This window comes from Microtus oregoni, unplaced genomic scaffold, assembly GCF_018167655.1.
Source record: "Microtus oregoni isolate MIOR12 unplaced genomic scaffold, Mior012 000020F_ref0000438, whole genome shotgun sequence".
NCBI classification, from domain to species: domain Eukaryota; kingdom Metazoa; phylum Chordata; class Mammalia; order Rodentia; family Cricetidae; genus Microtus; species Microtus oregoni.
In genome coordinates, this window is record NW_024543079.1 from 34,596,123 (window position 1) to 34,611,897 (window position 15,775).

General features: G+C 44.2%; 2 protein-coding genes across 3 annotated transcripts; both read left to right on the forward strand.

The window, feature by feature from the left end:
• Positions 1-210: 210 nt before the first annotated feature.
• On the forward strand, positions 211-12,586 carry Trmt6 (tRNA methyltransferase 6 non-catalytic subunit). Of its 2 annotated transcripts, XM_041670951.1 has the most exons (11): positions 211-434; positions 3,780-3,907; positions 4,919-5,028; positions 5,514-5,605; positions 5,719-5,802; positions 6,058-6,182; positions 7,366-7,721; positions 8,098-8,183; positions 9,500-9,602; positions 9,702-9,788; positions 11,250-12,586. In XM_041670951.1, the coding sequence occupies exons 1-11, from the start codon at positions 298-300 to the stop codon at positions 11,439-11,441; spliced, it is 1,500 nt and encodes a 499-aa protein (XP_041526885.1). In that variant the 5' UTR covers positions 211-297; the 3' UTR covers positions 11,442-12,586. The 2 variants fall into 2 exon arrangements, with proteins under 2 accessions (XP_041526885.1, XP_041526886.1); XM_041670952.1 differs by lacking the exon at positions 4,919-5,028 and having other exon boundaries at positions 302-434.
• Positions 6,471-7,187, forward strand: LOC121460506 (EKC/KEOPS complex subunit GON7). Its single transcript, XM_041670953.1, has one exon. The coding sequence runs from the start codon at positions 6,562-6,564 to the stop codon at positions 6,859-6,861; it is 300 nt and encodes a 99-aa protein (XP_041526887.1). The 5' UTR covers positions 6,471-6,561; the 3' UTR covers positions 6,862-7,187.
• Positions 12,587-15,775: the final 3,189 nt, after the last annotated feature.

Sequence of the window (15,775 nt, forward strand, 5' to 3'; positions counted from 1 at the left end):
AGGCGGGTAAAACCCGAGCCTAACACCACAAGCTAAACTCCGGGTTCCTCCAGAGTTCTTTTTTTGGCGCGTCTGTGACGCTTAAGGAAGGCAAGAGACGGGAGGGCGGGACAAAGCGTAGCCAATCAAAGAGTTCAGCTAGACGGAAACCGCGAGGCTCCCGGAAGCGGGAGCCGGAAAGCGGAAGCGGCGCGCAGCACGTGGGGGCGGTGCTGGCGGAAGGGTAGATTCCTCTGGGTCGTGTGGTGCTGCTGACGGCTGGAGCCGGTTACGGAGTTTGGAAACAGTCTGACGTCCATGGAGGCATCAGCGGAGCAGCCAAGCCCGCAGCCCCCGCAGCCCCCGCAGCCCGGGGAGCATTGCATCCGTGACGGCGACTTCGTGGTGCTGAAGCGGGAAGATGTGTTCAAAGCAGTGCAAGTCCAGCGGAGAAAGTAAGTCAAGTTACTGGCCTTGGGCGGCGCGGACCATCACCTAGATAATCACCCCTTCCAGTGCCCCACTCTTGGTTCTTTAAATCCGCAACCCCCCACTCCCCCCAGCCGTCGTTGCCACCACTCAGATCTTCCTACCACAGAGGCCGTTTCCCACTGGGAACCTTTTGCATCCTTGGCCTCTAGGACTTCATTTGCCCCTTTCTCATTCTACAGTACTCGCCTCTACCTTTCATTCCCCAACCTTCTACCTTCAGCACCGGATTCCCTCCCCAGGAATTCCGTTCTTGGTACTGCCATCCCCAAGGGTGCTTTCCTTAGGTTCTTAGGGTCTTCTCTATTACGGAACTCCTCCAGCCTTTTACATTGAGATCTCTTCATTATGGCTGACTCTCATCCCCACCTTTCCCATAAATTCGACTTCCTCTGTAAGAGACAGGAGGGAGGAGAGAGAAAAAAGATCCCTTACACTTAGTCTGACTTTCAGGTAGGCAAACCTCTTCTCTACCTCAGCGGGGGAAATCTATCTTCTATGAATAAGAAAAGCCAAATTCCTACAGTGTGCAATTACTGTGAGCCCTTCTTTTTACATCAAGGTACTAAAGGTCCTGGGAAATCGAATTGTTCACAAGCAGTTCGCTTAAGAGCTCAGAGCTCATACATAATTGGGCTTGGTAAATTTGTGACAGATCTGATTAAGTTACTTAATTCTAATAGCTTATGAATGGTTAGAATTTATTGGGATATTAGGTTACTTTGGTACAGTGAGGTTTTTTTTTTTGAACTTATGTATCATACTACTTCATTATTTGCTTGAGTGTTGTAGTGCAGAGGCTCTGCATATTAGACAAGGGCTCTGCCACTGAGTCACATTGCCATTCATGTGATACTCCTTGAAAAGAAGTAAATCGTACAGGGTCAGGAGAACAACTCTTTGTGGGTCAGAAAACTGGGTATCATGAAATTTGGAACCCCTTCTAATGCTCACTTGGCATTAAGTTATTTTTGCTACTGTTTGATTCAAACCATTGAGTAGTATTTGAAATGGAGCAGGAAACAGTAAAAATCCTAAGGGCTGGGGATGTAGCTCAGTTGCTTGAGTGTGTGTCTGGCGTGCTCCAAGCCCTAGGTGTAGTTTCCAGCACAGCATAAATAGACTGTTGGTGCAGGCCTGCAATTCCAGTACTTGGGAGGCGGAGGAAAGGGAGATCAGAAGTTCAGGGTCATGCTTGGAGAGTCTGAGGGCAGCCTAGCCAATGTCTCAACAAAATAAAACCAGTTAGACAGGCAGCAGTGTCCAGTGCATCAAATCAGTTGGTAACCAACCTTTCTTGGCACAAGCATAATTTGATAAAGAAAAAAAAAAAAGATCAGGGGGACGGAGTGTTCATTCTCAGCTAAAATCAAAAATCTTTTGAGCATTTTAAAATTCTCCATTGATAAGATTTTTTTGGTAGTTAAAATTAGAGAAGTCTTAACAACTGTCCTCGTTGCCACTGCATTTTTGTGACTGAACTCAGGTGGGCTCTTAAAGTGCCCCTAACAGAGACAACTCTTATCCTTTGCTGGATTTTCAGTAACTAACATATAAGACTCAAAATATTTGCTCAGCTCAGACCAGATTTGCAGCCCCTTAAAGCACCTGGTGTTAAACACTGAAGCTGGCCTGAGGGTCATATGGTTCAAGTGGCATTTGATGAACAAAGCTAGGGAGATGGCCCAGTGAGTAAAGCTGTTAGCACACAAGCATGAGATACGGTGGTACATATCTGTGATGTCAGCGTTCATCCAGCAAGAGGGAAGCAGAAACAGGAGATGCCCTAGAAGTTTGAGGGCCAGCTGGCCTGGCATATGCAACAGTAAACAAAAGAGAATTTGCCTCAAAATAAGGTGGAGTTCGTCTCCTGACTTCCACATGCACGCTGTGGTCCTAAAACATGCATGTACATATACCACACGCATGTGCGCACACACACTAAAAGTAGAAACGGTTTTTGCTAAAGGATGTAATGCACAAAGATGTGACAGGATAGAGAACCCTGTCACATGGAGGACCAGCAGCAGTGGGAAGCACATTCTGCGAGCCTGTAGAAACAGAGAACAAGGGAGGAGTGAGAGGGCACAAACAATTCACCAGGGCCGGTATCAGAACTCAGATTGCTGTGTGTGCCCGCTGGGCTCTGACGCTTCCCTAGGTACAATACTCTTATGTCAACTGTGCTGGGTGATATAGAAAAACACTGCCGACCTGTATGAGTCCCCAGCTTTAGCTCCTCACTCAAGCAAGCACACACAGCAGGTGTCATTGTGTGTTATGTGACATTCTTCTGGGGAGTCATACACGTGCAACCCAGAGGCTGTAGAGCAGCTCCAAAGCCTTAATGGTCAAAGTTGTCCCCCACACTCCCTACCCAGTGACTGTTTACTCCTTTTGATATTGATAGGTAGGAGACCTTCAAGAATTTGAAGATTTTGTTCTCCAGTGTGTGACCTGTTGCTTGAAAGCTGGTGTCTCCTCCCCTCCTAGAGGAAGTATTTCAGTTTGGAGGGAACGCTGCAGTTCAGAGGACCATGTTTCAACACTGTGGCTAAGGCCAGTGTGGCCTGGAATTTAGCATCTTGAACAGTACAGTTTTCCCAGGGTCTCAGATTTCTATCCTGGAAAAGGGCATCCCGGGATTATTGTGAGGATGGAAAGGGCACACACACTGCTTAACATCTAGTTATCAGTCAGCAGGGGTTCATTTCCTTTCTTTGAAGGGGAAGGGATTTTGTTGTGTGCTTCCCTTTGAAAGTAAGTACAGGGCTGAGTGACAGGAGAGCCCAATGCCCCGCCCTCAGCCGTGCACCGTCAGTGTCCAGTTCATTTCAGATGTCTAGATGTCCACTAATGTTTATTTCTAATACGGGTTATTAGGATTTGCCACTTTTCTAGTAGAATAGCCAGTTAGACAGAGACCAGGGAGTTTTAAAAATTGTTGTCATCTCAGCGGTTATCTCGTTAGGGGTTTTCTAGTGTGAGCGACATGGGATATCTCAATGCATCCTCATGGCCTGGGAATCTCGACAGTCAACTGCATGTCGAGATCTTCAAATCTGTGAGTTTAAGCAAAGTGCAAGCAGATCTGTGCCCCATAAAAGGAGTATCTTTTTTCTTCTAAAAGTCAGTGTTTTCCTAGCTTCTTTATGAATGTTTGTGTCTCTCCTCAGCCTGGTTCTCTCTAGTTCATTTGTCAGGTTTGTACCTAGAAGCAGTGCTGTTCACTGTGCATCGTGAGAATGAGTGCTCCTGTTGTAGCACGAATGTAAAAGAAGTCAATTGACTGGTCGCTTTTCCTTCCTCAGGAAAGTAACGTTCGAGAAACAGTGGTTTTATCTGGATAATGCCATTGGCCATAGTTATGGGTCAACATTTGAAGTGAGCAATGGAGGATGCCTTCAGCTCAAGAAGAAGAAGGAAGAGCCTACTTCAGGTACCCCACGCGGGATGTTAGAGATGGATGGTCTACAGTTAGCTAGGCAGACTTCCATTTAATTTGGATGCTCTCCAGAAAACTTAGCTAAAACAAGAGGTGATCCTAAAAAGCCAAGGCTGACTTGAGGGGCTGATGGACTAGGTGTAAAAGGGAACTTGGGAAAAGAAGGGTTGCAGATGCGGGCATGTAGTTCAGTCGGTAGGGCATTTACGCAGTGTCACAAGGCCCCAGCTTCATCTGCAGCACACCATGAGCGTGTAATTGAAGTACTTGTGGGATTGGAGTGCGAGAATCAGAGTTCAGCTTCTTATGTACCTCTATCGTGAGCTTGAGGCCAGCCTGTGTTACCTGGAACTTATCCCAAAAAGGAACTCTAAGGAGTTGGTGAGATGCTTCAGCAGGTAGGCCGACTTGTTTCTTCTAGAGCACCTAGGTTTAGGTCCGAATGCCCGTATGATGCTCACAACCACCTGTGACTCCAGTTCCAGGCATCTGATACCCTGTTCTGAGTCCAGGCACTAGGCATGCATCTGGTACACATACATACATGTAGGCAAACACTCATAACAAAATTAAATCTTATCTTTTTTTTTTTTTAATTTTTGAGATAGGGTCTCTACATAGCCCTTGCTATCCCTGACATGTAGACCAGGCTGGCCTCAAACTCACAGGGATTCTTCTGCCTCCCTAGCGTTGAGATTAAAGGTCTGTGCTGCTTTGCCCAACTCTCTAAAAAAAAATTTTTTTTTAAAGAAAACATTGTGAAATAATTTCAAATGAGGGCCAGCAAGATGGCTTAGTGGGTAAGGACCTGTTACCAAGTCTAACGACCTGAGTTCTTCACTGAGACCTATTTGGTGGGAGGGGAGAAAGAACCATGTCCTAGGACCAATGTGCACCACACCACGTGTGAGCCCACACACATATACAAATATATGTAAAATTAAGTAATATAATTTTAATAGTAGTTTTATATCACAATTATCATAAAGCCATTTCTTTCCTTAGAGACTAAAGAAGCGGGCACTGATAATCGAAATATAGTTGATGATGGAAAGTCCCAAAAACTTACTCAAGATGATATAAAGGCTCTGAAAGACAAGGGCATTAAAGGAGAGGTAAAAAGGATTCTTTCCCTTTGTTTGTGTGTAACAAACTTGTTTCTAATGCCGATCTTGAGGTAAAATGGGGAGTCAGTTAAAATATGTGTGCCGTTGAACCCATGGGGATTTTGTTTCTTATGCATAGGAATAATGGGTGAGAGGCAGCACTAAAAGTGTTAGTGGAAGAGAAGGGAACAGCTCGTTTGTTTTGATCTTGGCTGATCTTCATCTCTCGTCTCCCCTTCTTGGATATCTCTCCTCCTTTAGCTTGGTTTAAAGGAGTTGTATGAACAAGGCCCTGGGTTCCATCCCCAACACCAGAAAAAAACAAACCTAAATGGAGTTGTAATGTGTTTATTGCAAATCCTAAGTAGAGTGTAGAAACACAATTGAGCCGCCTGGACTTCGTGGAGGAGGGACTGGAGATGAGACCTTTGGCTAAGTGCCGGGGTAAGACAGTGAAGCCTCAGGAAATCTGCTTGCTCCTCCTTTTCTTACAGGAAATAGTTCAGCAGCTAATTGAAAATAGTACAACATTCCGCGACAAGACAGAATTTGCCCAAGATAAATATATTAAAAAGAAGAAAAAAAAGTAAGTCATTTTGTTTGAAATGATTGAAAATAGCACATCTTTTTTTATTTACTAACTAAATACTACTAAAAATAAGGTATTTTAAATTGTTATTCTGCTTTTAATTCCCCTAGATATGAAGCCATCGTTACTATTTTGAAGCCATCTACCCGTATTCTTTCAATTATGTATTATGCAAGAGAACCTGGAAAAATTAAGTACGCTTTGTTTCCTTTCAAAGTATAATTGGGGGAAAATATGTCTTTAAGAGAGTCATGATTTTAAGTAAAATGAAAAGCTTGCTCACCTGCATAAAGTGTCCTCCTGCCTCATAAATTGTAAGTCCTTTTACTGTCGCCTCAAGCAAACAATAATCTTATCAACATAATTTTTATGAAACAGCTAGAAAAACAATTATTAAACATCAGGCTTTACTTAACTAAAAGTAAATGGATCATCCTTTTTTCCCTTAGCCACATGAGATATGATACACTAGCCCAGATGCTGACATTGGGAAATATCCGTGCTGGCAATAAAATGATTGTCATGGAAACGTGTTCAGGCTTGGTGCTAGGTGCCATGATGGAACGAATGGGAGGTAAGCCTCGGTGTTTTCAAATACTGTAACCTGCCCTGATTGAGGAAAGAAGTCCAGATGCTGGCCTTTCCTGCTGCGGTGTGTGTGGGGATGACTCTGGAATGCAGCTGGCTAATGGTTTACTGTGTTATCAGGCACTGAGGGGCTGAATAGGGAGGCTTCCCAGGAGGTATCCTCTCTTGGAATACACAAGCTGACCTGTCTGGGTTTCTCTGACTCTGTGGAAGATAAGCATGAATCCACCCTCTCTGTGGATAAACCTAAATCATGTAACTAAACAGGATCACTGGGTCTCCCTGCCATAGTGTCCTGAGGAGATAAGCTTCTTTAAAATTCCCTGTTTGCCTCTGTGGCGCGCTGTTGAAGCTAAGTGGTCGCCATGGAGCTGACGGGCGAGTACGTCGGGTGTGACGGGGAGCCCCGGCGACTGCGAGTGTCCTGTGAGGCGTCGGGGGACGCGAACCCTCTCCAGAGCCTGTCGGCGGGTGTGGCCCGGATGAAGGAGCTGGTAGCCGAGTTCTTCGGGCCCCTCGTGGAGCGGGACGCGCAGGGCGCGACAGCGGATCCGGAGGACGCTGTGGATGGTGATGATGAAGATGATGCAGAAGATGAAAATAACAGTGGTAGCAGAACTAACTCAGATGGACCATCTGCAAAACGACCTAAACCAACATCTTAGCAATAGCTTTTATGAAATTAAGACTGCTAATAAATTGAGTGAGATGTTGTACACTTGTAATCCCAGCTTCTTCAGAGGCTGAGGCGGAGGATCCAAAGTTGGAGCCTAGCTTGTTCTACATGTCAAGACCTTGCTTCAAATAAGAATAGATCAAGACATCAGAGCACTACTATTTCCTGATCATCATGTGCTAGTACTTGCAGAAGACCCTTGATTTAGTTGGGGAACTCACTTGTTTTCTTTCTTTGGTAAAGTTTGTAACAAAGAGAACTTCCTGTTTCAAACAAAGAAAAGTACAATAAATGTTTGGAATGAAAAAAAAAAAAAAAAAAAAAAAAAAATTCCCTGTTTGCTTTGGAATTAAATATTCAGAGTGGTCAAGAACCTCCAGATGGGTTGTGGCATTCTTCACCCTCTGGACATGGGAGGAGAGTCATGAATTAATTGTGTGAGGACTTGGGCATTGCACAGTCTAGATTCCTTCCATTTGTTTTGTCTGTTCAGGTTTTGGCTCCATTATTCAGCTGTACCCTGGAGATGGACCTGTTCGGGCAGCAACAGCTTGTTTTGGATTTCCCAAATCTTTCCTCAGTGGTCTTCATGAATTCCCCCTCAATAAAATAAACAGTCTTCTAAATGGAACATTTTCTGCTGAGATGCTGTCCTCGGAGTCTAAGGACAGCACTCCGGTTGAACAGAGTAACGGTGAACATGAGGAAAAACAGATATCTGAACAAGCCGACGAGGACAGCATAGCAGAAGCCTCAGAAAGTAACCTAGAAGAACAGAGAACAATGGAAACTCTTCCTCGGGACCCAGAGAATAAGGAGCCTAAAGAAAAAGGAAATAGAAGAGATTATGTAAGAATGTCAAGAGTCTTTATCCTTGTAATAGCCTCAGACCCAGTGAGTCATTAAGTTGTGAGATTTAAGTTAACTTTGAAACATTAGGTCCCTAGATGATAACTGTCAGAAACAACTGGGGGAAATGGGTGTGTTTGTACACAGCTGTGTGACTTAGTCTGTGGGCTGGAACTCTGGGTGACTTTAGCAGCAGCTTCAGCAGTGCTCAGGTGACTTGGGGCTGACCTTTGAGTATAACTTCCTCAGGCACCCTCATCGTCCTTATAAACCATCCCTTTCTCTGTCGTCTTCTGAATACCTCTGCTCTGATGAAACAGAGCATTTTGGTAAATCTGGCTGAATGACCTCAGTGCATTGGGTTCTTGCTGTTCAGATTCAGGAAAAGCAAAGAAGACAAGAAGAGCAGAGGAAAAGACATTTAGAGGCTGCCGCTCTGCTGGGAGAAAGAAATGCAGATGGGTATGTTGATGAGGGATGCGGGGCGCTCCTCGGTGCTGCTGCTGCATTCTGCTTCCAATGCATCAGCGTTTTCTTTCCCCTGTCCTGATTCTTGTGGGAAGTGAGATGAAGATTTTCTTTTGATTGTTTTGATTTTTGAGAGACTGGGTCTGGGCTGGGGAGAATGTTCACAGTTAGGCTCCCAGCACCCTGCCTGGTGACTTCAGTTTCTGGGAGGAGATCCAACACCTGTAGCCTCCTTGAACACCTGCACACTCATACACATATCTACATACAGGCGTACACATTCATAATCAAAAAGGAAACAATTAGTTTATCAAAGCTTTTATTTTAAGGCTAGTAAAATAAGTAGTTGGTTGGTTGGTTGTTTTTAAAGAAAGGCCAAGTCTAGCAGAGGGGTAAGTTGGAGGTGTAATTTGATAGTTTCAAGGAAATCTGAACATTAAGCAATGATATCAGATAGGACTGAATAGTTGTTAGGTGTGGGGGTGGAGCATTAATATGGCTGTAATGCTGGCCAAAAACAAGCCAATGAAAATCCCTGTCAGAGGCTAGAGAGATGGCTAAGTGGTTAAAAGAGAGTGCTTGCTACTCTTACAGAGAACTGGTGTTCAGTAACCAGCACCCATATTGGCAGCTCACAACTGTCTATAACTCTAGTTCCAAGGGATCTGACACTTGGCCTTTGTGGGCACACACACTAAAATTAAATACGTCTATAAAGGGAAACAATACCTCTGTCAATAGGAGGTGGATTCAGAAGTGTGGTGTTAGATTTGCTTCCAGGTGATCTAAAGCAAAAATACAAGAATATCCTACATTTAGCTGCCAGGCAGCACAAATGCTTATAACCCAGTTTCTTAGAAATAAATAGCTCATGATGTCATTCTGCTTTGAATTTCTAGAATGTTGTGTTTGTATAGGTCACACTGGCCTACTCCTTATACAGTTGTGGAACTCAAGGCAATCCTTCTGTCTAGGCTCAGTGTTAGGATTTTAACCATGCATAACAAGGTGATCATTTTATTTTTTTATTTTATTTATTATTTATTTATTTATTTATTTTTGTTTTATTTTCCTCAGAGGCCAGGTTTCTCTGTGTAACAGTCCTGGCTGTCCTGCAACTCACTCTATAGACCGGGCTGGCCTTGAGCTCACAGAGATCTGCCTGCCTCTGCCTCCCAAGTGCTGGGATTAAAGGTGTGCACCACCACTGCCTGGCTATACGTGATCATTTTAAATACACTTAAAAGCCATGTTAACTGGGAGGATGTAGAGGAATGTTTAGAGGAATGTTCTCTCTGTTTTCCTTGCAGTTTGATTGTGGCCAGTCGTTTCCACCCCACTCCACTGCTACTGTCGTTGCTAGACTTTGTGGCCCCATCAAGACCATTTGTGGTCTACTGTCAGTATAAAGAGGTAAATGCTGAGACAAAATGCAGAATTCCTACACCTGAATTTTGATCCCCCTGTTGGAGCTCAGAAAATTATCTAACAGGATTCTGGTTTTGCCTTTAGCCTTTGTTGGAATGCTATACAAAACTTCGGGAGAGAGGAGGTGTCATCAACTTGAGACTGTCTGAAACCTGGCTCAGAAATTACCAGGTAAGCATTCTCACCACAGGCTCCAGAGCTGCTGGCTCCTTGCCACCATACTGAAAGTTGTTAAATAAAACCATTGTTTACAGTGGCAATGGTGGAAGTGTCTGCCTGTCACTCAGAAAATGCCGTGGCTTCCTGACCTTTTCATATCAGGGTGCACTGTTCTGTGACTCTGGTCCAGAGGAAGGGGGGGGGGGTGTCGGTGGGTTTTTTGTTTGTTGGTTTGGTTGGTTGAATTGGTTTAGTTTTTTGAGACAGGGTTTCTCTGTGTGACCCTAGCTGTCCTATAACTCCCTTTGTATATCAAGCTGGCCTTGAACTCAGGGAGATCCACCTGCCTCTGTGCCTGACTAGTCCAGAGTATTTAAAATGCAAATAACTGGTTATACTACTCTCAAGACCTTGTCAATGGAGGTGGGTCACTGCAAATGAAGTGACCCTGTCCTCTGCTGCAGCATCTTCCCAGCCAGTTCAGGATCCACTGGTGGGAGGTGTGTTATTTCAGAACTCACATACTGAGCTCTGTTAGTGCTTACTCTCTCCCTCACCTACCCCCTCTTGCAGTGTTAGAGATCAAAATCAGCATCTCAGGCAGGCTGGGCAAGTACTCTGCTGCTGAGCCATATCCTTAGATAATATGCCAAGGTAGACATTTTATAAAAGGGTTTATTAGGGCAAAGGGGACTTTAAATATATATTGAGAGAGAGAGGGCGGGAGCAGGAGGGGAATGGAATTATGTAGGTCAGTACTTAGAAAAGAGAAAAGGAACAGCCTACATTCGTACGCTGAGATAGTCTCAGGCAGGCCAGTGAGGAGCCGGGAGTAAAGACTGCTCATGAAAGGGACCTCCTGAACTGAGCAGGAGTGGCCAGCTCTTGTGCCTGGGCTCAGTTTGGTCTCAGTATGATCCCTGCAGCAGATCCCAAAGTCACAGCAGCTGGAGACTTTGCTGCCTGAATACCTCATAGTGAGTTCCTTCAGGAAGGGAGGTTGGAGGGGGCACTTCTGTGTTACCACGTGTTCTGTCAGTCCTGCTGGTTGGTATCTGTTCCTACCATGGTAAGGATGCTGTTGAATACAGAGTAAGAAGTGAGAAGAGCCCTTGCAGGAGTTAACCTCAGGGGAGTGTCCATCCTGTGTTGTTTCTCCATATACCACACACCCGATTGTTGCCATGAAGCTTCCCGGAGCCAGAATTACTACAGAAACTATTCACCCTCCCCCCTCACACTAGCATTCAATTTGAGAGAAACAAGGCTTCAGTTATTCTTGTTTAAGACAAATAGATTGCTTTGTTTTTATACCTTCTTCCACATTGTGCTATGAAGAAGTGGTCTTCTTAAAAGTTAGTCATATTAAATCAAGGGAATTTGTCATTTAAATTCTGAATTTTATTACATTGTCGATATAGTCTGTGAGAATGCAGAAAGATATGAATGTCCGTTTTTTTCTGTCTTGGTTAGGTTTTGCCGGATCGGAGTCATCCCAAATTGCTGATGAGTGGAGGAGGAGGATACCTTCTGTCTGGCATCACCGTTGTCTCAGACAGCCTTCGAGCGGACCCCAGCCTCAAGTCTTGTGCAAGCACTTTAGACTCACATGCGGCTGAGGAGCCAGCAGCTAAAAAACAGAAATGCGTGGGATCTGGCTCTTAAGAGATTGCTCTTTGTTCCGAAGCATTCTGCAGCCGGCAGTTACACTTTAGATGACATCACTAAATGTGTTTTCCTATCCTCAGGATGTGTGTACACCTCCCTGTTCCTGGGAAGAAATAAGCCTTTCGTTTGCTTCTGATGCAGATGGGGTTAGTCAGCACTGCAGCTCCGACATGCGGTAATGGGTGGGTACAGCAGTCCTGTTTCTGTAACAGACTTTGAGTACTTAAAACTAATGTCAATATCATGAAAATGTTGACTTTGTTTATATTTTAAGCAAAGATGAATAATACAAGCTAGCTAACATGATGAGCAGAGAAAGGAAGTTCCCTCTCATCCATTCTCCTCTACTTAAGCAATATGGATGTGTGCACCTATGAGATTTACAGTACCAAAAAATTGTGCCCTGCAATGGAATAAGCTTTTTTAAATACTAGATTTTATTATTTTAATAGTTGATAGCCTGAGGGAGATCCAGGTATTTCCTTTACTGCCTCTCCCCTTTTCAGTGCATAGAAAGGTTTAGTGGGTACTTTTTGCAGTGGTTCATGCATCTTCTTTGTTCTAAAAAAGTGATTAGAACTTTTTTAAACAATTGATTTTTTCCCTCTCTAGAAATGTGTACCAGTGTTGGTACGTCTGTATGTATCAACACGGACAGAATGTACTACCTATAGTGGGGAGAGAGAATGAATACACAGTTTATTTGAACTGTGGTAAAGACTTGTACAAGACAGACCAGCTCTCAGTGCGTTGGTATCATTCCTTGTGTGTTTCAAGTGCCTTTTTCTGGGATTACTCACACTGGTCTCTGAAGGTCTGTCTGCTGGAGTGAGGTGGATGGCCTTTATCAGCTCTGAAAAAGTCTAATCAAATTACCATTTCCATTATAAGAAATAAAAATGTCTAGAGTAACTCAAGACTCTTGTCCACTTGAGAATCTTAAGTCCTGCTCACTAGAACATGCTCCATCGTGTATAGTGTGTGTGTCATAGACGCCTACCCAACAAGGAGCATCTTGGATGAAAAAGATTGTCTTAGTAGCATGTGCTGTTCTAATAATGGCTGCTCTGATTGCCAACTATGGTTTTTATTCCTTTTCCTCTAAATAATTGCTTTTAAAGAATAAAAGTTTCCTACTCTGAGCCCTGTGTCATTAATGACAATGATGCCACGTTTACCACATTGAGCTGGCAGTGACATGGTCTCTGTGGTAGAGAATGCCCTGGAATGTGCCGCGTGTAAGTCACATTTAAGGAGAGCATAAGATTGCACAGAGGAGACTCAGTAGGGGCTGGTCACTGTTAAAATGACCTCAGCTGGTGTCCAGGTTCTGTTCCAGCCTCTGAATCGCTGAGTCTGCACTTGAGGTAGGGAGTTAGGGTCTGAGCTACCAAAGCCCTGCATGCCTCAGAATGCTAGCAAATACCTCAGAGCGGGGGAGGGGTCTCTAGGGTTGGAACTTGGGTTGTGTGCCTTTACGGGCCAGCCATTTCACTAGCCCTGATGTAGTTTTGATACATATGAAAATATGAGAGTATTCGGATGTTATTTGAAAGTATAGGTTGTAAGGACTGCAACAATACAAATACTAGAGACTATCCTAAAAATCCCAGATCTGCAGCATCCAGATACTTGATCCTGGGATCTGTGGTGTGCACTGCCAGGGAGGAGAGTGGACCTAACCACCTTACTTGAAGTAGTTCTAGAATAATGCTAATTTTTATTTAAAGAAAATAAAAGATGTCGGGCAGTGGTGGTGCATGCCTTTAGTCCTAGCACAGAAGCAGAGGCAGGAGGATCTCTGAGTTCAAGACCAGCCTGGTCTACAGAGTGATGAGTTAGTTCCAGGACAGTCAGGGCTACTCAGAGGAATCCTGGGCTGTGGCTTAATGGATAAAGGTGCTTGCTGCATAAATCTGGCGACCTCCTGAGCCCACATAAAGTAAGTGAAAGGACAGAACCAAGTCCACAAGACCTTCCTTTGATCGCACATGTGACAACTATGCTCACACCTACACATCATACTTAAACTAGTTTCACGTAGATTATGAATTTATTTGGACTTAACTGTGGGCACAGGTCAGATTCTAAGACTGGACAGCTAGTTAAAGAGCAGGGAACAAACTGTTAGCGATCCTGTTAACATTTATAAAGTACCCATAGCTTTTTAAGCCTTTATCCTTTATTCATTGGAATAAAATTTTAATCATACCAGGTTTTTAAATGGGAGCCTTATAAAGCTACACTAACACCAGAGGTCACAGTCCAATGTTCTCATGCCACATACTTAAAACAGTTTCTAAACATGTTATTGTATGTGTTCTGTGTTTGATGTATGTCAGTAATGGCATATGCGTGCCGCAGTGTATATGTAGAGGCTGGAGGACAGCTTGGGAGTCAGTTCTCTCCTTCCTCCATGTGGGTAGTCAGTCTTGGACAGCAAGTACTTCCATCCCCTGAGCCATCTTGCCAGCCCTGAAGCAGCATAAACAAAAACAGTAAGTACTGGGGTGATAGGCACAGTGGATTTAGTGATTGCGACCCATGTGTGATGCTTGAAGTTCCAGAACCAATGTAAAGCCAGACGAGGTAATCACAGTGTTGATATGGTAAAACGGGAGGCCGAGACAGGAATGTTGTGGGATAATCTTTTTGTACACTGTGAAATGTGTCTTCTGCCAAGGCACCTTCTAATTGGTTTAATAAAGAAATGAGCAGCCAATCATTAGGCAGGACTTCAGGCAGAGATAGGAACTTTGGGAAGAAGAGGCAAGATTCACCAGCTCATAAAGAAACTGGGACGTACGATATGGAGGTGAGGTAGCAAGCCACGAGACAGAATATAGATGAATTAATAAGTCTCTGTCATTATTTAGGAGCTGGTGGTTCAAAGAAAACCTGACTACACAGGAATCCTTCAGAAGCTCAAGGGCCAAGTATCTTAGAGTACATAGTGGCAAACAACAAAGTCCCTGTGACAAAATGGAAGTCAAGGAGCAGTGGCTGAGGTTGTCCTCTGACAACCACATGTTGGCCATAGCACATGCACACTCACAGGATGTACACATAGCACATGCACACTCATACTCACAGGATGTACACATAGCACATGCACACTCATACTCACAGGATGTACACATAGCACATGCACACTCATACTCACAGGATGTACACATAGCACATGCACACTCATACTCACAGGATGTACACATAGCACATGCACACTCATACTCACAGGATGTACACATAGCACATGCACACTCATACTCACAGGATGTACACATAGCACATGCACACTCAGGATGTACACATAGCACATGCACACTCACAGGATGTACACATAGCACATGCACACTCATACTCACAGGATGTACACATAGCACATGCACACTCACAGGATGTACACATAGCACATGCACACTCACAGGATGTACACATAGCACATGCACACTCACAGGATGTACACATAGCACATGCACACTCATACTCACAGGATGTACACGTAGCACATGCACACTCACAGGATGTACACATAGCACATGCACACTCACAGGATGTACACATAGCACATGCACACTCATACTCACAGGATGTACACGTAGCACATGCACACTCACAGGATGTACACATAGCACATGCACACTCACAGGATGTATACATAGCACATGCACACTCATACTCACAGGATGTACACATAGCACATGCACACTCACAGGATGTACACATAGCACATGCACACTCACAGGATGTATACATAGCACATGCACACTCATACTCACAGGATGTACACATAGCACATGCACACTCATACTCACAGGATGTACACATAGCACATGCACACTCACAGGATGTACACATAGCAATGCACACTCACAGGATATACACATAGCACATGCACACTCACAGGATGTATACATAGCACATGCACACTCATACTCACAGGATGTACACATAGCACATGCACACTCACAGGATGTACACATAGCACATGCACACTCACAGGTTGTACACATAGCACATGCACACTCATACAGGATGTACACATAGCACATGCACACTGTTTATTGTGTGTGATCATGCATGTTTGTGTACAGGCATGAGTGTCACTGCACGTGGAGGCAGAGGACAATTTGCAGGAGTCAACTCTCCTTCCACCATGCAGATCCTGAGAACTGAACCCAGATCATCAGGCTTGAGGATGAGAGCCCCTATCTGCTGAACCATCTTTCTGGCCCTCCAACACTGTTGGAAAGTCCAAGTCTCATTTGAGACTCAAAATAATCTCTGACTATGAGCTTCTATAAAACTAAAAAACGGGAGTGATGGCATGT